This window comes from Vidua chalybeata, chromosome Z (genome assembly GCF_026979565.1).
Source record: "Vidua chalybeata isolate OUT-0048 chromosome Z, bVidCha1 merged haplotype, whole genome shotgun sequence".
Classification (NCBI taxonomy): domain Eukaryota; kingdom Metazoa; phylum Chordata; class Aves; order Passeriformes; family Viduidae; genus Vidua; species Vidua chalybeata.
In genome coordinates, this window is record NC_071570.1 from 44,183,606 (window position 1) to 44,206,452 (window position 22,847).

The 22,847-nt window shown below is 43.0% G+C and overlaps 1 protein-coding gene across 3 annotated transcripts in view; it reads left to right on the forward strand.

Moving 5' to 3' along the window:
- The window catches only part of LOC128802444 (PH and SEC7 domain-containing protein 3-like), a 119,861-nt gene extending 103,329 nt beyond the window's left edge, over positions 1–16,532 (forward strand). For all 3 annotated transcript variants that reach the window (XM_053968828.1, XM_053968823.1, XM_053968827.1), the window contains 3 exons: positions 726–870; positions 4,017–4,160; positions 10,515–16,532. In XM_053968828.1, coding sequence (XP_053824803.1) covers positions 726–870; positions 4,017–4,160; positions 10,515–10,727 — 502 coding nt within the window. In that variant the 3' untranslated portion in view covers positions 10,728–16,532. The remainder of the gene's footprint in view (positions 1–725; positions 871–4,016; positions 4,161–10,514) is intronic.
- Positions 16,533–22,847: the final 6,315 nt, after the last annotated feature.

The following is a 22,847-nucleotide window of genomic DNA, read 5'->3' on the forward strand; positions in this document are numbered from 1 at the left end:
TCAGAAATAAGATTAAGTAGTGATGTGATTAGAGTGCACAAGTAGTGCATGAGAAAGAAACATCAGGTTTTAAGAGGCTTTTTAATCTAGCTGAGAGAGGCATAACAAGATGCAGCAGCTAGAAGCTGAAGCTCCAGGAAATTAAATTTGGAAGCAACCAACAAACTTCTAACTGTCAGGATGATTAATCACTGAAGCAAATGACCAAAGGTAGCCTTGGATTGTCTGTCTCCTGATGTCATCAAGTCTTAGCTGGATGTCTTTCTAGAAGGTATGCTGTGGTTAGAAACAAAGTTACTACTTAATACAAGAATGATTTGTTAAAGTTTTTCATGCTGTGATATCCAGACATAACAGAGTACCTGCCTTTTGCTTCTGAGCCCTTTTCTACTGAGATCTGTATTAAACCTCTTAGAGATGTATGGAGTCCAGCAAAACTGAGACCTTAGGACATATGTCTGAATCAGGGCATTAGTTGGTTCTGTCAGCTGTGTTACTGGGATTGGATTAGGGAAAGATGTGTGCTAGGGTATGGACCAAACCACAAGCCAGCCCGTGACTGAGTTACTTAGCACTAACTGCTTGCAAACATAGGCAGGAAGACAGAGCAGACTCTTAAGACTTGCCTAGTTTTGGTTATTCTGAATTTTTAGAATACTATAGAAGGGATGGAAATAAGTAGACAAGGGTGAATCAGCAGTGCTTAATATGTGTTGCTTCCTCAGGAGCCAAGAAGAAATGCAGACCTGGATCAACAAGATCAACTGTGTGGCTGCTGTCTTCTCTGCACCACCATTTCCAGCAGCCATTGGCTCTCAGAAGAAGTTCAGTCGCCCACTCCTGCCAGCCACCACAACAAAACTATCTCAGGTGAGACATTTTTATATAGAGGGTAGGTGGTGATGATTTCTGTTTCTGACTGGACATTGGATGGTGGTCCTTGTCACTGTTTCATAACTGTTGCCGCTAGCAGTCCTAGGAGGAGAAGGCTTGCATAATAAATCTCTGCTCATTTCCTCACACAAGATTTGAAGTGGGAGAGAAGAGGAACAGACTCAAATACAATTTATTTATGTTTTTGAAGAAAATAGATAAAGAATTAGGTAAAGAATTTTCTTCTTGTGCCTATGGCCCTGCAGAGGATATTTCAGATACTGATTGATGGGGTTTTTTTGGATATGAGTATTTATGAAAGCCACTCATTTCAGAAGAAGTGGACATACTCCTGATCTTTGGCTTATTGAATTGATAAAAGGTGAAAGCTTTTGATGCATCAGACAAACATCAATTATATTTCTCCCACTAGATTTTCCAGACTCCATTTATCAGGTTAGGAATTTCCTGTATAATATATATTTATAAACTGTGTCTTACATGAATCTCTTCAGTCTCCCTTGTGATCACACAAGCTTTTAGCATCCCTTGGCAAGGAGTTTCACAGTTCTACTGCGTCTTGCAGAAACGCATGTATTTTCTGCTTGTCTGACTGTGTCAGATGCTTGTGCCCGTAGCTTTTTGTATTTTGGGAGATTCAATGCCTGCCTGGAATTCCTCCTCCACTGGCAGGAACATGATACTGATTGTGTTGATCGGATTGACAGACTGACAGAGGTTATACTTCATGACATCTTCCTGTGGCTTTTAAAGTGATCTGCCCATGCTGGATTGCTTCTTAAATGCATTTGTTGGGTTTTTTTTAACTGTCTTCATAGCTTAGCAACTATCCTTAGAAACCACTGTCTCAAAATATGTGCTTCTCTAAGGGTGTGGGGTTTTTAGGTTGCCTGTGCTTTTTCACTCTCCATGACAGTAGCCTTTCTTCTTACAATGTGGTGACTGAGTTACCATTTTTTGTTCTGGGTTAAAGTTTAAAGCATGTTATGTAAAAAAATGATACTAATTTGTCTCATCCTTTTCGTTTTAGTTTTTGTTCATGGATACCTTTTTAAAAAATACAGTATGGGGCTTCCATAATTTACCCCTAGTCACCAAGGGAAGCTTTTTTACTCGTTGTTCTGTATGATTGCTCCATTTAGCATGTTGTTTTCTAGTCTCCTTGTTTCCATTTAATCTGGAAAGGGAAAAGATAGATCACAACCCTGTGGTTTGTATCTTGAAGGAGGAGACACATGAAAAGTGGAATAAGATAAGCTGTTTTAGACAAACAGAAGAATGTTAAGTGTTCAAAATAGATAAATTCAAAGGCAAGTAGAAACATATCTGCTTTCATCTGTCAGTGTGGAAAAGCTGCCAGCAGGCTGTTTCTCATTAAAAAAAAAAATACAGATTGTCAGATGCCTGTGGTGGATGTTTAGGATTTTGTGGGATGAATCATGATGGACGCTACTTCTTCAAAGGGTCTGTTCCTAGTCAGCCAGAAGTCGAGGTGCAGTGAGGACCTATCATGGGTAAGGAAGAGTGGCTGGACATGATGACAGGTTGTGCAAGATCATTGTACCAGATTTTCTTTCAAAAGCAGAGCATTTTATGATCTTGGTTAGTCCAACCAAAGAGGGATGTGACAATGCTATATATAAAGGAGCAATCAATCTAGAAAAGACCTTCTAGGGTGTTGGGGTTGTGTTTTTTTTTTTTTTCTGCATATGCGTAGCACACACAAAAGCTCCAAAGCTGGTGCTCTGGGAATGACAAGTGCTGTATTAATAGCTGCTCAAACACCTCCTGTCATCAGGCTGTAGAACTCACTACCACAGGATGTCCCTGGGACCAGGGAATCAGTACAATCTCATTAGTGATTGGGCACTAATGAGAGAGATGCACATTTAGGGTAGTAACTAACAGCAACAAGAATTTTTGGCAAATTCTTTCTTTAGAACCCTACCATTTTTAGGCAGAGGCAAATTATCCCACACATTTCTCTCTTCAGTACTCCTGCAAAAGAATTGAAACACAAGATCAGTTGGGTCTTTGCTATCATCATCTGTAGAAGTTTTACCCCTTTCTGCTGTTTTCCGCAGCTCCAGCTCAGCAAGCCAAGAGGCTCAGTCCCCAGTGTGACTCAGTGCAGTGCAGGCATATCTGAGCTAGGCTTGAAGGTGTGGGCTTCATTTGAGCTGTGGGCTGTGCTCAGAACCCCACCACTGAGGGACAACATTGTCAGCTGTTCTGTCCTCTGAGGTGAGGTGCCTACACAGGAGCTGACCTGGGTACTACCTCTTGGCTATTCACCAATATCTGCATGATCATGTGTCGATTTTGGACTGACCTAATTCAAACATAATTTCAGATCAAGCCTAGAAATGGACAGAAGGCCATCCTGCAGGAGATGGAAACCTTCTGAGATGAGGGAAAGTTAGCTGACAGATGGACTGGAGGAAGTGAGTAGGCCTGGGATTATGATAAAGGAAATTGCCTAGAAAGTGGGAGTAGCAGCTCCTCACTTTCTCCAACTGCACAGTGGCATAAAAGCTGGTAGCAGCTTAGCAAAATGAGATACTTTAGGGGGACTGGACAGCCCTTCCTCTTCTGAATGCATTGTATTGTTCTAAACAAATAGAAACCACATACCAGAGAGCTTTTGGCAGTGCAGAAATAGAAGGAGGGGCCCTGGCTCTATGTCTTTTCTATCCTGGAAGGAATTCCTTTTACATTGTAATGACCTGAGGCAGGGCCTTCACCTGTCTCATTCTGCCCTTGGTTTGTCTGCATACACAACAGTCTTAATTAGTTTACAAAAAAATGTGTTAAAGCAAAGGTGTCATGTTGTCAGTATTACTCGGCAGCAAGCTGCTTCCATTGCTCACAGCAAGGCAATGGATGACAAGTTTGCTCTCCTTCCCAGTGGCATCTGCTAGCTGCTGAATTTTTCTGCAAGCTTGGCCACTTTGAGTGCCTTTGAGAGAGTGTGCCTCTGGTAGCAGCACTCTGGGATGACAGACCTTATCAATCTAAGAAAAAGAAACTATGACATATTATTGTACAGGAACCTTTCTATTTTTCTTTGCTTATTGGATCTTTTAGAATCTGTCACTTAAGTGCCTAATATGTTTCTGAAGGATGAACAGCTGAAGTCCCATGAAGCTAAGCTGAAGCAGATCTCCACTGAGCTTTCTGAACATCGCTCCTATCCTCCTGACAAGAAGCTCAAAGGCAAAGAAGTAGATGATTACAAACTGAAGGACCACTATCTGGAGTTTGAGGTATATACCGGAAACATTATTACTTTTACTTCTTGGGTATGGATGGTCTTATATTTGGGGTACAATCTTGAAGTTCTGCGTTTTTCACTTTACTTCCCTGGGAAATGTGTTCTTGCTAGGCAGAAAAGTCACAGCAATTGCAGATGCTGGGATGTGGCTCTTCTTTCTGGTGAAAACTTCCTTAGGGAATTTAGCTCCCAGTCTGTAATATGGAGGATAGAAACAAGACTCCTGTCCTTCCTGATGTACCTGTTTGAAGAGATTAAAAGATATTCATGCACAAAGTGTCTCGTGTTGTAAAACTGTGTTGCCTAGTGTATTGGAACCTCAGTCTCTAAAGAATGTGCTCTGCAGGAATACAGTTAATGGTAATTGTCTTCCATTGGTAGGTTCTGAAGGAACTGATATGCTGAAGTTATTTTCATAGGCATGCCTCCCTCGTCAGAGCCATTTGTGTTATATACCACTGAAATGGATGTCAGGATGAGAAGGAAAATGGTAGAATTAAAGATCACACGGTTGAGTGATGCAACTTAGGCAGATGCATTAGGGGATTGTTTTGAGTATCTGACAGCAGCTTTTATCTGTAATGGTGAATGCCACATTTTAGGACTGTGGGAATGAATCGGCAGCCCAGCAGATGTCTGGTATTTGTTATGAGTACACCTTTGAGCTTTTTTCCCCATGTTGCCTTGGGTCTGAAAGGATCCTACTCTAAACAGGCACTGCCTGGCAAGGAAAATACATCGTCTGAGAAAGAGGAACAGCAGATAAGACAGATGAGACCACCAGAGCTGATGCTGGAGGCAACACAGCACAAGCCTCCAGAGCTGAAGTAAGCCTTGTGCCCCATGCTGTCAGTTTCTGTTACAGGGACTCTTTTTCCTCCTGGACTTAAATCATTACACACTTTTGCTTTTGTGGAAAGTTAACCACTGTGTAACCATTGTGTTGAGTTTCACTTTGCTGTAGCAATGTCCATCAGGATGGCTTTATGAAGGAGGAATCATAACCTGACCAACATGATAGTCTTTTATGATGTGATGTTTGGTGTGATGGACGAGGGGAGAGCAGTGGATGTTGTTCTTCACTTTGACAAGAATTCTGACATTGTTACCTCTAACAACCTTGTAGTCAAGCAGATGAAGTGGATTAGTAAGTTGACAGTGAGGTAAAAAATCGAGATCAAAGGATTGTGATCAATGGCACAGTGTCAGTTAGTTTTGAACAGAGCACTTAGATGTACAGAATAAGCCACACACTTTCTCTCTGGAGGGTATTTTGTAAAACTTGGAAGATCAAGCATTTTCTTAGCTTTGGGTTCTTGACATAAAGTTTATTTTCTATCACTTTTAAAAGCTTGGCGAGTTAGGATGAAATGTAGGCTGGAGTGTTAAAAGTTTATAGAAAGATTGATGAGGGAGTGGATTGTTGTGGCGTTTTTTTCTGTTTCTGTGAATTTTACCAGGGATAATATCCTTTATCTTTTAAGGATATTCCTCAGGTACCTCAGTACAAATCAGAACCAGTATAGCCGAGGAAACAAAAGGTGTCCTCTTCACAAGTGAGAGTCTGGAACAGCATTTGAGCTATGCAGTTCAGATTAGTGATCAGCTCTGCATGAGTGCTCATCTAAGCAGGCAAGTTGTGGCAACAGCTTCAGTTATGTGGGAGAAATGGTAATTCAAGGTGCTGGTTTGCTGTGCTGTATTACCTTCACACTAAGCACAGATTTCACAGGCCATGTTGAACTACCAAAATACCATTCCAAGGGTCATGAGAGCAGGCAATTCCAAAATGTTGGAAGTCAAACAGATGAGGCAGAAGGCTAACTGAGATCTTCTTCTGGAGCTAAGGCAAAAAATGAGGTTTATGCTGAGTGGAAGCAAGGTCAAATGGCATGGGAAGAATCAGAGAGAGATGCTGCTCACCATTGTAAAAAAAAATTGATGTGGCCAAATCTCAGTTGGAGTTGCATCTGGCTAGAACTATGGGGGATAAAAGGAGTGTTCTAAAAAGAGTGTCAATAAAAAGAGTGTTTTAAAATATATTAATGTCAAAAGGCAGTGTAGAAATAACATCAGCCTCTTACAGGATTGGGATGGTCATCTCACAAACAGGGACATGGGCAAGGCAGAGGTATTTAATGCAGTCTTTTCCTCTGTCTGCAATATGGATGGCAGGGGGATCTCAGTGCCCTGAGCTGAAGGACCATGGCTGTGAGAATGATCAGCTCCCATATAACCTTGAAGTTGTGTGGGATCAGCTGTTCCATCTGGATGCCTGCAAATATATGGGGCCCAATGAGATTCATCCAAGAAACCTCGAACAGTTTTCTGATGTCATCACAAAACTACTCTCAATGATATTTTAACAGTCTGGAGAGATCCCAGTTGGCTGGAAACTAATGTTTTCCCAATTTTCAAGAAGGGCAATAAAGATGACACTGGAAACTGCAGGTCTGTCAGTCTCACTTCAGTGCCTGGTAAAATTACAGAAGATTATTCTGGGAAGCACTGGAAAACACCTAGAGGACACTGGAATCATCATCACAGCTAGCACAGCTTCATGAGAGGAAAGTCAGGCTTGTCCAACCTGGTTTCCTTTTATGACAGGATAACCCACTTAGTTAATCAATAGAAGCCAGTTAATGCAATCTTTTTTTGATTTCATAAAGCTTTTGATACTATCTCTCTCAGGACCCTTCTGGAGAAAATGTCCAGCCCACAGCTGGATAAACACATCATGTGGTGGGTGAGCAGCTGGCTTATGGGTCAGGCACAAAGGGTTACAATGGAGTGACATCAGATTGGTGTGACCTGTCACTAGTGGGGTTCTACAGGGCTCCATCCTTAGCCCTGTGCTCTTCAACAGCTTCATAAATGACTTGGACACAGGACTGGAAGGGATACTAAGCAAGTTTACAGATGATACAGTATTGAGAGAAGCTGTTGACTCCCTTGAAGGCAAGGAGGCCCTGCAGAGAGACCTTCACAATCAGAGGTCTGGGCAATCACCACCTGTATGAAGTTCAACAAGGAAAAGTGCTGGATTCTGCATCTAGGATGGGGCAGCCCTGGGTGTATGGACCACATGGGAATGAGGAAATGGAGAGTAGTGCCATGGAAAGGGACCTGTTGAAGGTCAAGTTGAACATGAGTCAGCAGTGGCTTAGCAGCCAGGAGGGCCAGCTCTGTCCTGGGGTGCATCAGGCACAGCATCACCAGCCAGGCAAAGGAGGGGATTGTCCTACTCTCGTCTGCACTGGAGCAGCCTCAGCTCGAGTGCTGGGGGTAGTTTTGGGCCCCTCAGTATAAGAAAAATATGAAGCCCCAAAGCCTCCAAAGGAGGGCAGTGAAGATTATGGAGGGCCTTAAGGGGAATCCATATGAGGAGCAACTGAGGTCCCTTGGTTTGTTCAGCCTGGAGGAGAGGGACTGAGGGAAGATCTCATTGTAGTCAACAACTTTCTTGTGAGGGGAAGAGGAGGGACAGGCACTGATCTGTCTGTGATGATGTGTGGGAATGGCCTGAAGTTGTGTCAGGGGAGATTTAGGCTGGACATTGGAGAGAGGTTCTTCTTCACCCAGAGGGCGGTTGGGCACTGGAACAGGGTCCCCTAGGGAAATGATCACAGCCTGACAGAGTTCAAGAAGCATTTGGACAGTGCTCTCAGGTACATGGTGTGATATTTGTGGATGATCCTGTGCAGGACTGGATTATCCCTGTGGGCCCCTTCCAACTCAATTTATTCTGTTATTCTGTGAGGCAGTAAAAATCCCAAACCAAACCTAAATGTTGAGTTGTGCGAAAATTGTGAATGGAAACTTTGTGAATAGAAAGCTTCCCTTTAGAACAATGCCCTGTCAGGGTTGGCAGGAGTGGTGGAAGAGCTTGCTGAATGAGGTTAAATGAAAAGGGCAAGGGGCAGGTGAGGTAGGATTTTCTAACTGTCTCTTTCAGGCTGAGACAGCAGGCTAAACCTAGTGTCCATGTACAAAGGGCCATGCTGACACATCTCGAGAAACACACCAGAAGGGCCTGTGAGTCCCTAAGGTAGCAGCACGGTACCATTAGGAAGGAAGATGCCATTTTCCTTTTCTGTACAATTTCTTTTTGTTTACACACTGGTGATGCCTTCATTCTTGTTCCTGACAAAAGACAAATAAGATGGAGGGGAGGTGAACCAGGAGGTAACTGGTCCTTGTTCAGGTATGCAGCCAGTAGCATTTATTTTTAATGGTGTCTTTGCTTATACACACCATGGAAGGAACAGCTCTCATTGCCTTCTCTTTGAGGAAGTACTGCATCAGATTGCAAAAAAATTGGTTGCTTATTGCAGAAAATCTATAATTAGAGAAAGATCTTTTCAGTGCTGTCAAGTGAGAGGTGAAGCCAGAATACTGATGTGTGGCTACCTCATACTTCTTTATTATGTGCATTCATTCTTTAGAGATAATGTTGCAGAAGCTTTTGAATGGTTTCAATTTCTGTGGTTTTATTTCTTGACAGAAATTTCCAAATTAATTTCTTTCAAGGCAAAATTTCCACTAGCATTTACCTAACTTCAAATGTCAGATCACTAAAAGACCAATTTTGTTGTGGTTGAAATCAAAGTAGAAGTGTGTTGATTAATTGTAATAGAAATAAAGGGCCTACAAAGTCCAGGAGAAAATGGCCATTTGCACACATGCAGGTCCTGGATTTCCATTCTGATTGCCAAGTCTTGAGACTCTGGTGGTGTTTACTGGACCAGTAAAAGCATAAATCCATACAACAGTAAAGCCCCCCTCTCAATTTCATGATACTACGCTGTTCCCAAGCTAAGAGCACTGGCTGGCCTTTTGCAGAAGCGTCTGGTTCATTTTGTGATGAATCATCCATCAGCTCAGTGCATCATCGTCAGGGCTCTTCTTGCTGTTCCTCTATTTCCATTTTTATTACATGACACATCTTACCTGCTTCATGTGTTTGTCTCTCACGTTGTGGAGCTCCATCTCCAGATATGGAAGTCATAGGAATGCTTATTTATTTAATTTGTAGGAAGATTCTGTTATGATTCTCCTCTATCAGGGTTTGTTTATTCAAAGGATTCTCAAAAGCCAGTCACATTTTCTTCTTTTTTTTTCCCCTTTATATTCCCCACTTCAATGTGGTTACCAAGCTTTTTGACTTCCTGCCCTTAAATAAATGTTTTTACCAGAACTTTATTATTTTATTAGAAAATGTAAAATATTTTCTTAAATACTTTTTCCTCTGTCAGGAACATACTAGCTTGGCTGCTGTTTTGCCACTTTCAAATACAAGTTAACAATCAGTACAGATATTTACATCCACCTTCACTGACTCCCAGCACACTGAGATTGCTGTAATTACAATGCCTGCACCATGTCTTTAGTGGATATATCAGGGGCAGGTTATTAAATAAATGCTATGAAGTGGATTGCTCTATTCTCAGGACCTCCTGCCCCAACATCTGTTTTTGAGACCCTTCAGGGGTCTTCTGTTACTGTACCCTCATTTTCTTCCTTGCTGAATTGTTTCTTGGAAAATGATGCAATTGTAGCAAACAGAATGAAATCTTCCTGTTGGAGAGGGAAAACTCTGGTCCAGGAAAGGAACAGAACAAATGGGCAGGGGGAACAGTAAAGTGAACTTTTTCCAGTTGAAAAATACAAGTGTCTGGACAGACAGCAACCTTCATCATTCTCTGTGAGAGATGTAGCAGAGAAGCATGCCATGCTGCTGTCATAGCCCTCTCATCTGCTCCTTTTTGTTAAGGTCTGGCCTTTTAGAAGATTGTCCCATGCACCTAATGGTGGCCATGCTGGTACAGGCTGAACTGAGACCCTACTTTGGTTTTCTCATCCATGGATAAGAAAAGCAGGCAAAGCAGGACCTGCTGGTGGGAGTGGAGGATTGCAGCAGAGCAGGATTTTTGTTGTCCCTTAGTTTAGTGCACTTTTATCTCCATGCACATAGGATCTCAGCATGTGTGAGCACAGCTTTGGTGCCAACATGACTAAAATAGCAAGCTTTCGTTTGGTGGTGTTACTTGGAATGGGAGCCAGAGCCACCACTCATCAGAGCATTGGAATTTGTGTGCTGCAGAACTGAGTGCCTCTAATTGCACAGCATCCCAGGCCTCAGTCTGCCTTAAATCCGCTTTGTTTAATTTACATTAGCCACTGTTGTTCATATCCACATTAGGCACCATTGTTCACATACATGTTGAGCTCCTGGCTTTCAAAGCATTAAGTTACTTAAGAAACCATTAAGTTACTTAAGTGGTCTCTCATGTGCCCCTGCAAAATGTCTTCCAGACTGATTTGGGCCTTTCTTTTCATTTCCCAGAAAAACCGCTATGAGATTTATGTTGGCCTACTGAAAGAAGGAGTGAAGGAGCTGCTGAGCGGAGGAGAGAACGATGTGCCAGGACTGAAGAAATCCCACTCAAGTCCTTCTTTGAATCAGGAGTCTCCAGTTAGTGCTAAGGTGAAACGCAATGTCTCAGAGAGGAAGGACTACAGGCCAGAAACACCCAGCATTAAGCAGAAGGTCACTTAAGGTGGAAATGAGAACTAGGGGAACAGCCATGCAGCAAAGAATTGGTGGTCAAAATTTTTCATTTAATAACCTGTCATTCACAAAAAATAAGTGCATCTGCCTGAATGGGGTGTTAGTGACATTTTCTATTGTATATTTTGCTGTTTCTGTGCAGATTGTGGGAGATGTCTTTGCTCCTGCTTTGCTTTGCTTTGTTAATTTATCATTTAGCAATTGAAGCATCGGGACTTTTTTGTGTTATTCTTTTTCTAAAGGAGCTGGGGAAGGGATAGAGCGCTGTGACGTTTATTTTGTCTCCTCCCCATTTATCTCCTCCCATTGGCATGTGGCTTTCATCTCTCAAGTCACTTGTCACTTTATTTACGTGGTGGGTGGGAAAAATAACTGGATAAGTGCTGCAGTGCTGTGAATGTGAGCTGTAGCTGTGAGAAAAGCTGTGCAAACATGCAGCTGCAGAAGGCTGACTAGAGGCTAGGGTGCTGGGAACACTAGTTTCCTGACAACGTGGGGCATGTTGGTACTGGAACTTAGCAGCAGGTGGTACAGTAAATAGTCACTGTTGCTTATTGTTACTGCATTGACCCTTGACAATTCACGAGTGTAAAGGAATGAAACCTGGAAACCTCTGGCAATGCTGAGATGACGGCATTGGAATATTTTGTTTGCTTCCTTCCAAGCAGAGAGCCTTCTCCTGAGTTTGCAGGCTGGAAGGCATCCAAACCCATGCTGTCTCTGCAGTCAGGAAGATTAGGGATTACCCAGTTGGAATGGCTATCTGGGCTTCACATTTATTTGCAGAGAAGGCTGCTGTAGATGTCAGCCATTAGCATTATATATTAATTATATACATTAAAGACAAAGGGCCTCTGTGTAGTTCTTAACTATACGTTCTCACTTAGCTGCTATATAGAGCCTTATGATATATTGTGTCCTGTTGCTTCCCCTTCAAGGGGTTTCCTTGTTGGTGTGCACAGAGAGCTGCTTTCAATTCCTCTCATAGTGACAAAGCACTTCGCCTTTTTTCTTCAGAATGGGATTCTCCTCAGTTCTCCATTTTCCTTCTTTAGCTCATATATAGGTGGAAGAGGCTGGTGCCTCCTCACAGTTCCTGCATACCCTGTACCAGGCTTTCCAAGGGGAGCACAGGTCTGAGAGAGACCACCATGTGTAGGTCTTTCCATACCTGAAAGACCCCTGTTTGTGCCATAGACCCTTGGGGCGGCCAGCAGTTTTCAGTCACAGACAGGAGAAAGCTGACATAGAAATAATTTTCCTGCTTCCCAGCCCCTCTTGTCTGGGCAGTGTCATGGCTCTGTTACCTAACCTGTTACTGAATTTTAATCTCAATTTTTATACTGGCCCACAGGGTGAGCTTGGACAGGTCTCTCCCATTTCCCTAGATGAAGTAGTACTACCAAACTGGCCTTTACCACAGAGCACCTTGGGAGATAATGTTGAGGGCCAGTTCAAAATTGCTCCTTGCTGTTCATTCTGTTGTGCCTGGCACAGGACAGTGTTCTTGTTGAATGCAATTCTTGATGCATAAAGAAATGTCAAGATCCATGCAAGGACTGTTTAGAAATGCAATGGTGCTTTCAGCCCAAGTAGTCAAAGGGCCACACATCAAAAAAATTGCTGCCTGAGTGGATGTGTGTTCTGTCAGGCTTCCCAAGGGTTCAGGTCAATTTATCTAGTTTTATTGAGCTGCCAGTCCAGTGGGCAGAACTAGGAGTGATTAAAGAGAAAAGGCCCTTAACAGGCACTGCATAACTTGCCTCCCATACTGAGTACCATCGTGCAACAGCTTTCCTGGTGTTGTGCTGACTGTTGGCTGTAACAATAGTGCTGCACTCTCAGATGTGAGGTTTTGGGGCAAATTGATCCTTGCAGCTGCAGCCTGGCAGCAAAGCCAGATGAGACTGTTCTCACGAGTGATGTTGGGATGTACATCCGTCTGGCATCTGCCACTGAGAGTGGCCACTCTGTGCTAAAAGTCAGGAGGTTGGCTCCTAACCGTGGCAACGTTGCTAAAAGCTGCAGAGTCCTGAGTAGAAATTGTCAGTGCTTCCCAAGTGCTGGGGTTTTAGAAGTTGTGCATTCCAACTGAGGTGGAGTTAATATTTAGTTCTCTTCTTGAAGAAGAGAGATGTCTTCTGCTGCTGGAGCCAAAGTCATATGGTGCAGCTTATTGTGTGGGGAGACTCAGTGTGGAGATGCATGATACTGCTCATGGGGAGGGATTATTTGCAGTAATTAAGAGTGGTAGATCAACAGCTCATGGAGGGGAAACAAACACAGATCCCTGCAGCTGCTTGTTAGGCTTTGGAGGTTGAAAATGAACAAGCAGAACAGAGAGAAGAAATTCATGTGGGGAATGCTGAATGCACCTTTGGGAAGAAAACTAAACCTCTCTGTTATGATTAAGGAGTGGTATTTAGTGTTCCCACAGAGACTCTCCAAACCACATGGCCCTTGCTCACTCCCTCCTTCCCCTCCCCATCCTTGCAGTGGGCTGGAGAGGAGAATTGGAGGCATAAAAGGCAAAGATCACAGGTTGAGGTAACAACAATTTACTGAAAACAGCAATGAGATAAGAAAATGAATGGTAAACAACAACAGTATTAAAAACAGAGTGTTCAATAATGCTCACCACGCAGAACCCAACAATACCCAACCACTTGCTTCCTGATACCCAGACCCAGAAGGGATATCTTCTCCTGTTCCTGGAAAATGACATGAGATGTTATAGAATAACCGTCAAGTCCAAGCCATGCTCCTGCTGGGCTACTGCATAAATCAACCCTATCCAGGCTAGAACCAGTACATCATTCTGTGACTTATTTTATATACCAGTAGGATACATGCAGCAGAAACAAAACCTAAAAAAGGTGCAGATATATAAATAAAAATGGCCCTGCTTGGCTGTCAGGGTTGGGTTGACTAGATGATCTTTTTGAAGGCAGGCTAGAACATGCTTGGCAAACCTCATGTGTTTATGGAGTGCAGTGCTTCAAAAGGCAAAGAGGTGACTTTTAGCTTTATTCTTCCCTTGCTTTAAATGTATTTTGGTTGCTGAAAATTCCAGTTAAATTGCTGAGCTCAAAAAGAAATTACTCCTGTTAAATGCATTTTCCAGCTTTGACACAGAAACTGGGTAATTCCTCTTCAAAGTCATTGCAGAAAAGATGATTTGAAGCAATAGGAAAAATCAAAAAGTGTACTGCAAAAAAGATGGTTTTTTCATTATTTATTATCTATTTCCATGTATACTTGTAAACCGATAGGGTATTTTTTAGGTCTCATCTGAGTGTATAAAATGCAGTTTTTCTCTGCATTTTTTAGTCTTTAAACATTTGTTGAGCTTAGAGCAGTCTTGCTGAGACTGCTGAGGTGTGCAAATAAGTTTACCCAGAATTTATAGTTTCTGCTCCAGTTTTAATTAATGCCATTTTCCTTTGTTGCTTTACAATTTATAAGCATCCCAGGTACCTGTGTAGAAATGCATGCTTTGGGGAACAAGAAAAAAAAGTGATCCTGTTGTGGAAGTCTAAGACTCCTGCCCTCCCTTGGGAATAGGTTTATCTACCAGTCAGTACTGTAATTCATTTTTTTCCCTCCTGATGATACTATAAAGGATAGGGCAGGTTCTCAGGTGGTCTAAGTGATGCATCTCCTTGAGTAGCACCATTAAGAGTCTGACCAGGTAAAATGGTCAGCATGGTACCCTGCACCCTGCCTTTCTTTGCTGAAATACTTGCCTTTAGGGGAGATCAGGGCTTGACTGCAGCGACTCAGGAGCTCTGGTTGCAGTATGTAAGGATATTCTGCTGGTTTCCAGCCCTCCTCTGGGACTTGAGCTGCAAATCACTGGAGCAGCCTGCAGTTTCCTGGGTGTGCTCAGTGTAAGGAGTTACTGGCTGGCCGCAATGAGCATGTGTGCAATGTGGGAGAGCCTTTGCATTGGTGATGCAGGGAGGTGTCATCCTTCCTTGTCACCCTCCCTCCTCCAGTGTGCTATCATTGCTCAGGTAAGACCTCTGCCTGCATGTAGAAGCAGGAATCTAAAGAGGGGAGCAGGCTAAGGCTAACACCTCCTTACTTCCCCTTTCTTAAGGTGCAGACAGTGGTTCTGCACCCAGCTCTGAAGCGTTGCTGGCTCCTGGGGCTGAAATGTCTTGCAATTCCCAACTAAGGAAGGAGAGACAGGAAAGGGCCCCACTAGTCTGCACCTGACAGCAGAGGGCTGATGGAGAAGGGGAAAGCTGCCTTCCTCTCTCCCCACCCAGCAACCAAAACAGGTGAAATACTCTCCTGAAGCCAAAACCATATTCTTCTCTATGATTCAGCACAATGTAGGGGACTGTTTCAGATGGATTTTGTTCATCAGCGGCTGCAAAAAGACTCCTTGGACTAGCTGTGTGTTTGTCTGCATCTTGCAGATAAATTACGCATGAACATGATTACAGCTTCTAAATCCAGTATTTATGTTGTGTCTTCAGTTGATGTAGAGAGATAAGTCATCCAGCAGAGTGATTAATGCAACAGAGTTATGCAGGAATGCTGTTCAGCTGTGTTGCCGACTCAGAGTTTTTCATCTGTAGCCAGTCACTTGTAAATGGCTATCAGAAACTTTCTAATAATTAGTAACAGCTCCTCACTAAAATACTTTCCCTCTGATCCTGCCTGCTCACAGGTTGCAGTCTGTCAGTGTTAAGGGGCTCTTCTGGAGACCGGTGCTCTGCACAGCCCTACTTTGTGGAGGAGTTTGGCCTAACAGACCTCCAGGGACTGGAATTGTTCAGTGACTTTTCACAGCTCCAATGCCTTCAGATAACAAGGCTGGTTGCTCTTCTGGCTTGAAAAAGCCAAAATTTTTGCCTTTCTTCAATGGGAAAATGAGGTTCTTGCTTGACTAGAGTAGGCCATTCAGTGAAGATGTGGTTATGGCAGTGGAAGAAGTCAGAGATTACATGTTTATCATCAGGCTTCTTGGGGGCATTGTATGGCAATGTTCTCCTTGAAAATGGGAAAGGCTTTTCTCTGCAGATGGCTTACTGCTTACTGTGTCTGCATTCTCCATTTTAAAATGAATTTTGGTCTTATTGCACTTAGTCTGACAGCTCCTCCTCCTTTTCTGACAAGCTGCTCTTGTCTGTCATCTTAGCACCTCAGCTGCTTCTGTATAACAGGTCTGTTTCCTTCCATGCTTGCAGAAGATTTGACTCTCCCATCTTGCATTGAGAAAACCTTCTCTGAAGCAGTGCTGCATTGAATGGATAACCCTGTGAACAGCTTTTTCCCTCTGCTTGTCGGTAGCCTGTGTTTCCAGCCACAGTTATAGCTGGGAGGTGTGAGACTGAATTTTAGACTGCCATGATCCTCTAGTTGTATGCTGCAGAGAGGCAAAGTCCCCCTTCCCACACTTAGACCAGACACTTGCAACATTCCTACTCTTCTAGAATCCAGGTTGTTGGAAACACTGGCTGCTTCTGCAGGGTCAAAGGCAGTATACACATCTTATGCCAAGCAATCTTACAATCTTAAACCATCTGCTGCTTGTTTAAATTTTCTCCAGATTGCTCTCCCCAGGCTCTGGGACGTCACATCTGCTCTGAGGGGCCAGTTAAGAAGTCCACATTTCTCGTCAGAGCACAATCATTGCTCGTCAGCATGTGTTCTCAGCATCTGGTATCTAGACTTCCTAGAGGGATGAACCATAGAAGCTGTCTCAGAAAAAGATAGTGTGCAGCTTGTGCTTTTTAAAGGATATTTTTAGTGCATACAGAAGCAGTATGTCTCTCCTCTCCTCTCCTCTCTCCTCTCCTCTCCTCTCCTCTCCTCTCCTCTCCTCTCCTCTCCTCTCCTCTCCTCTCCTCTCCTCTCCTCTCCTCTCCTCTCCTCTCCTCTCCTCTCCCTCTCCCTCTCCCTCTCCCTCTCCCTCTCCCTCTCCCTCTCCCTCTCCCTCTCCCTCTCCCTCTCCCTCTCCCTCTCCCTCTCCCTCTCTGCCATAGAGAGCATAGGTGTAGCACAGTGGGTTGCTTCACCTGGAGCTTCACTGTGGAGACCTGAGCTCCAGGAAGAGGCTTTGTCAGCCTTCAGAGAAATGCTACGACCTGAGCTGAGCATCAGTGCCCAGGACGATGATGCTATATGAAGAAGCCAGTGCCACCCTCTATGGCTGGTCACCTGCTGGAGACTGTGAGCTCTAGCATTGCCCTCAGTGTTGGAGGTAATGAGAAATACTGGCTTCCTTTTCCCTCTAGTCTGTGCTGCTTGTGTTGCTTGCTGTCTTTACCACCTGCTGCTTTTCTCCCTTGCAACAGCAGCACCCTTATCCAGGGGTACAGGGGTACAGTCCCTTTGTGAGAAGACTGGTTTAAATGAGAGCAAAGAGGAGAGGTCCTCGGAAAAAGTCTGAATGCCATCTGGGAGTATCTGCTCTGCAGATGGCAGCATATAGTTGAACACTGAAAGGAGGCAGGCGCAGCCTTGCTTGAGAGAATGTCCCTTGCACAAATATTTTGTTAGCTGAATTAAGGTTGTGTTTTAGTTATTTATTAGAGCCCATCCCTTACCAAATGCAAGCAAGAACTTTCACAAAGGTTGGACCGTTGACCTGACTTTGCCCTTGTGGTCAGGAGGAGCAAATTTAGGCTAGTCCAAGGCATTCTCTCTTGCCTGCCTTTGAACACCTAATTATTCCATAAAAAATTATAGATGTTTAATCAGTGAGGGACTTCCCCTGGCATCTGCTTTTAAAGCGAGTCAGGAACCAGCTGGGGTACAGGGCAGAGGTTTATTTGGACCAATAAAGGTACATCACTTAGCAATGCAAGCATTGAAAGTGCAACAAGCCACAAGGGCAGGATTTTTCTCTGACATAAACCACTGTAATTAGTAGCCACTCTAGCACTGATCCTGTCTGTAACTCACCTAAATGAGACTAGCACAAGAAGATAATTCTTGTCTAAACAGGCAAAGTTTCAGCTTGGGCCAATTGAGTATCATGGTGTCGTGACAGAGCAGCTAGCTAAGCTGCACATGAAGACTTGTTTGACACAAAATCTTCCAACTCCTCTTAGGCTCTTGCTGGCAAGAGGGAGATAAATGCTATCGAGTCTATGTCACCACACAGGGCAAATTCTTAACACACACACTTATGAAAATCTCATACTCAGAGCTGTCAGATTCTGAAAGACTGTAGGATGAGAACAAGGGTGGGTTGTGGTTGGGTTTTTTTTTAAATTTGTACATATTCATAACAACTATGTCCTCTTACTTGAGTCTAAAATATAATTTGGCTAATAGGACAGAGCTTTTTGGCTGTTGAAAAACTTTAAAATCCCTCCTCTGTGTGAGGTACACTCTGAGACTTACATTACTTGGTGAACATGTTTAAGTGATACCTATAGATTTGTGTATTTCCTAAGTATGGCTTCTATGGCTCAGCACTGCAGAACATGCTGTTTTCTGAGGCTTGTTTGGTCAAAGCACTTCAGCAGCTGCAAACATTGTTAGGATGCTTGTTGTTCTAATTGTTCTCAAATGAGGTTAAACAGCTATCAGAGCTTTTGCAGATTTAAGGTATGCTTTGAGCTGCCTTGATTTTCACGTGTTGTCCACCAGGTGCTGCCTGTTGTTTTACGTGTTGAAAGCAAGGCATGTATTTGAGAGCCTAAGCAAGAGCTAGTGGGTGGAATTTTCTGCTAGCTTAACACTGGGCTTTCTCCCTGTTTATATCAACTGATGCCTGTACAAGGAGCATCCATGCTGACTTCTTCTGAAAATCATGCTCTGGGGATCTAATGCACAGCTTTACTTCTGAAAATGTTGATCTTGCTCTGTGAAAATTCAGCAAAGGGACATCATGTCCAAAGTGTCCAAGAAGGACAGGTGCCTGTGATGTCTCCTACAGATACAGCAGTAGTGAGTTGTTTGGTTTTTTTTTCTACAACTGTTCAAATTTCCAGAAGAGTGGCTCATCAGTAGGGAAGAGAGGAACAGCAGGGCTGAAATATCTGTCTTGGGCATCTCTTATGTCTCATAGAGGTTTCTTTTGAGAGCATTGAACAACCTTTTAACAAGTTGCTGGTTAGAGGAAAAAGATGTAGGGAAACCTGGTGAGTTTTCCTTTTGTGTTCTAGTAAGGGCAACAGTAGCATGATCTGCATTATTCTTGGAAAGAGAGAGCAAAAGCTGACCGTATGATTCTTACCTGGAGTCGTAAAACTCTTTATCATGCAGTTAGGTTGAAGCAGTTGAGCAACTTCAATAGTGAAACTATGCCTTAGCACTTCAGTGGACCACAACCAGAGTGATTGTGCCTTGCAGAACTGAGACGTGAGTGAACTGCAGCTCAGAATTCCATTAAGGAGACCACCCTGTCACCTTGCTTTGGGCAAGCTGTAGTCCAGTAATCTTTTCTCGGGTACTGGGCTTCTCCCTTGGTTTTCCTGCCCTCCATGGTGATGGGAAGATGCGGGTGAGCACTGTCAGTTTCAGAGTCGTGGTTAAGAAGTGTCATTTACCCTCCACCTGAGCTGTTGCTCTATTGTTTTCCCTTAGGCTGAGAAAGAGGACTGAATTTTCAGTCAGTGTTGCTTGGTAGCCAATGGGAAGCATAACTCTCAGCAGTGGTGACGCAGAAAAACATTTTGCACATGCGTGTACATACACCTTATACATCTCTTGTGTGCAGAACTAACCTTACAGGACCTGATAACAGTCCTTACAAGACCTTTCCTCTGGGTGGTATCCAATCGCTTCTGTGATGTGTAGGAACCTTCTTTTTGGTAACCTTGCATTCAGTTTACTCTCATCACTGAATTGCTGGAGTGCTTTTCATGTAATACACTAGAGACAGTCCCAGTCTCACCACTTTGTGGTAACTTCTTGGTCTGCTGTGAAGCAACAACATTGAGGTAGCCATTAAATCTTTTCCAGCAGCATGGAACTTGCTGTTCTGAATCTTGGGGAGGTCATCATCTCAGGTTTGACACTATCCTACCACCAGGACACCCTGTTTTGTCCCTGGGAATAGGCATGGCCAGAAAAGCATGCTAGGTGGATGGAGTCAGAACTGTGCAGACTTAAGTCAAGCCCTGGTTCAGGGAAGATTTTTCCATGTGCTGCTGATGTCCATAAGGACTCAAACATATACTTGCTTACACAGAGATGCTTTCCTGAAGCAGAGTTGTCACTCTTTTCTACAGGTATCACAGGATGCCCTCCCTTATTCTGCTTCATGTATCTGGTACTAGAATGATCATTTCCTGATTAATGAAGGCACTTAATCAGTCCTCTTCCCCTTGGAAGAAGGACTTTTGGGGATATTGTTATATCATTTAAAATAATATTTTGGAATTTAAGTTTACATTGCTTTATTTTTCACTTGAGGTGACTGTATATAAATATTTTCCTCTATTTTATCATTGCTGATAAAGTAAGCCTACAGTATACAGACAAATAATTTGCCTTTGATGTATTGAAACTGTGAGATATAAAGTAGACTTCTCTCTTGTGTCCATGTTCCTTACTATAACTCTGTTCCTCTGTGTTTTTATAAGTTGGAATAAATGTTGCTTACAGGCAACAAAGAGCCTGCAAGCTTCCCAATAATTTTTGTCATTGAACTCAAGCAACCCTGTTGAAGGATCTCACATATGTATAATGATATATGTATATGTACAAACTTTAGAAAGAAATAAATCAAATGTATTTCACGTTCTGCAGCTGAATGTTTTTATTTGAACCCTGACAGTTACTTCTACAAGTAGGAACAAAAAGGTGGCTTTTCAGTGGGTGACTGTCCTATGTCTGACACTTGGCAGTCAGTAGTTTCAAGGTTTCCTGAGCTCAAGCATATGTGTACTGTCTGCCTTACAGTCTGGATCTGACCTGCAGTTGGGGTAAGCAATGGAGCCAGTGGCAATTTGTGCACATTAGTCCTGTGTGGAGGCAGCTGGAGCACATCTCTTTTCCTTCTGCACCTGTACAAGAAGTGGCATCCCTTCCAGCTTTGTCAGTGTGTGTAGCCTGCAGAGCTACCACTGCTTGCTGTGAAGAGACAGCAAGAGAATTGACTGATTTAAAATGGGTTTACCAGCATGTGGATTAAAGGAGCGAAGCTGCAGCAAACAGCTGTTCAGAAATGATTGGGAGTTGATCTCAACATTTATATGAGGAGATCACTGTTGAGGTTGGGAATTGCTGCTGACATGGCACATAGGAAGAAAGGACCCCTGAAAGGCAGAAGAGTCAGACAGTAAAAAAGATGGAGTGTAAAAAGGCAGAGGTGGGAGTGGTTAAGAAACTATGCCTATTGAAAGTAAGGAGAAGCACTCTGTACAACACACAGCAAACAGTGTTGTGCTTGCAGTTCTTGGGTTGGACATAATTCAACATGGGAAGTTAGTCTGCTGTGTGGAGAGTGGGTCACAGGGCAGATGGAGAGGATGTGTTCAACACAGGTGGGGCATGCCCAAGATTTACAACAGGGCTAGCAGCTTGTACTTGCAACAATAGTAAGGAAGAGATGTTGTTTCTTACCAAGATTTCTGTGAATGTTTGACTATGTTGATGTGACTGTTTCTTTATATTTTTCCTCAGCATGTTGCCTTTAGATGAATGGTAAGACTTTCACACTTGAGATAGCTCTCTGTGTGTGTTTGTTTGTTTTTTTCACACTATGCCTTAGGGTATCAGATTTTTCACTGTTGTACTAACCTGGTTGCTTCAAAGCCTTTGGGATCTTTTCTTCCAGTGCAGGCTTCTGGATTAATATGTTTTTAATGAAAAGACTAAACAAAGTGTTGGTAAGGATGGACGGGAGTATTTTACAGAGATGTATTAAATGCCTCCTCTAAGCACAAATGAATGTTTGAACTGTGTCTGAATGTTAATGTCAGTACTGCTCACCACATCTTTTCTTATTATTTCTTACTAGCTGACAGAGTCAACGCTGAGCATTTTCTGGTGTTTTTCTACCTGGAATCATTAGTCACGTCACGTTTCTCACAATGCAGTGAGCTAGAACAAAATGACAGAACAGGTGCAAACTGAAAGACAAATGCATTTATATTCTCCTCATTGTCCATTTTCAGTTCAAGTTTCCAAGTACAGAATATAATTATCAAGGAAGACTGAAAAGGCTATTTTGTGTATGCAGGAGAAACCTCCACAGTCTACAGCAGCTACACATTTTTTGGGTATTTATGAATAATGTAGCATGAGAAAGAGACTTAGCCCAAAGTAATGCACAGTTTGGTCTGAAATTGTCATGATTATCTCTAGATTGGAAATGAGAAAAAAGTTCTTACCCATTAGAGCACTGATGTACTGCAGTGGCCTCCTAATCTACAAGGTAAGGGCAAAAATACCCAGTGGCTTTTAAGGTAGAGCTGGAAGAGAAATCACGTAGTGATAACCCAGGTTTTCATTTTTCAGGTCATTGCACATTGCATCTATTTCTTTCCATGTTTGCTACTAAATTGATGTTTCTCAAATTATGTCAGCCACTATGTTAACTATTTCTCCCAGAAAAAGGGCCATCCTAGAAAACATGGATTGCTGCAAAACAGCTATCCACCTTGCCAGGTTTTCTGTGTCATGGGCACATTCATTTTAGGACATTTTTTCTGGTCCCATTCCACAGCTAGCTTTTGGATAAATCAGTATATAAATGATGCAGGTTTTTGTTTGGATGGCTTGCTCCTCACAATAAGATGCAAAGACAAGGAGCTAAACTGGGATCAGATGAAGGAATCAAGACTAAGTAGACTTATTTGCCTTGGAGAATGTGGAGGTAATATGTTGCTGTTATTAACTGGAAGTTTGTGGGGATGTTTTTGTCCCCTCTTCCCAGGCAGAGTGTAATAAAAGGCTGAGTTTGCCCAAAACCAACCTTGGGAAGTTCAGACTTGGGGACTGGTTTTGTTGAATTTGGCCAGTGACGATAAACTAACAAGGGGTGTGTCTTGGGGAGGAACCTGGTCAGAGAAGGGGAGGCACAAGAGTGGCAAAAAAAGTTGTTCCAGGAAATATAAACAGTAATGAATAAAGCAAAAAAATCAGATAAAGGAACAAAAGAAGAGGGAACCTTCTGAAAGGAGGAGTGCAGGC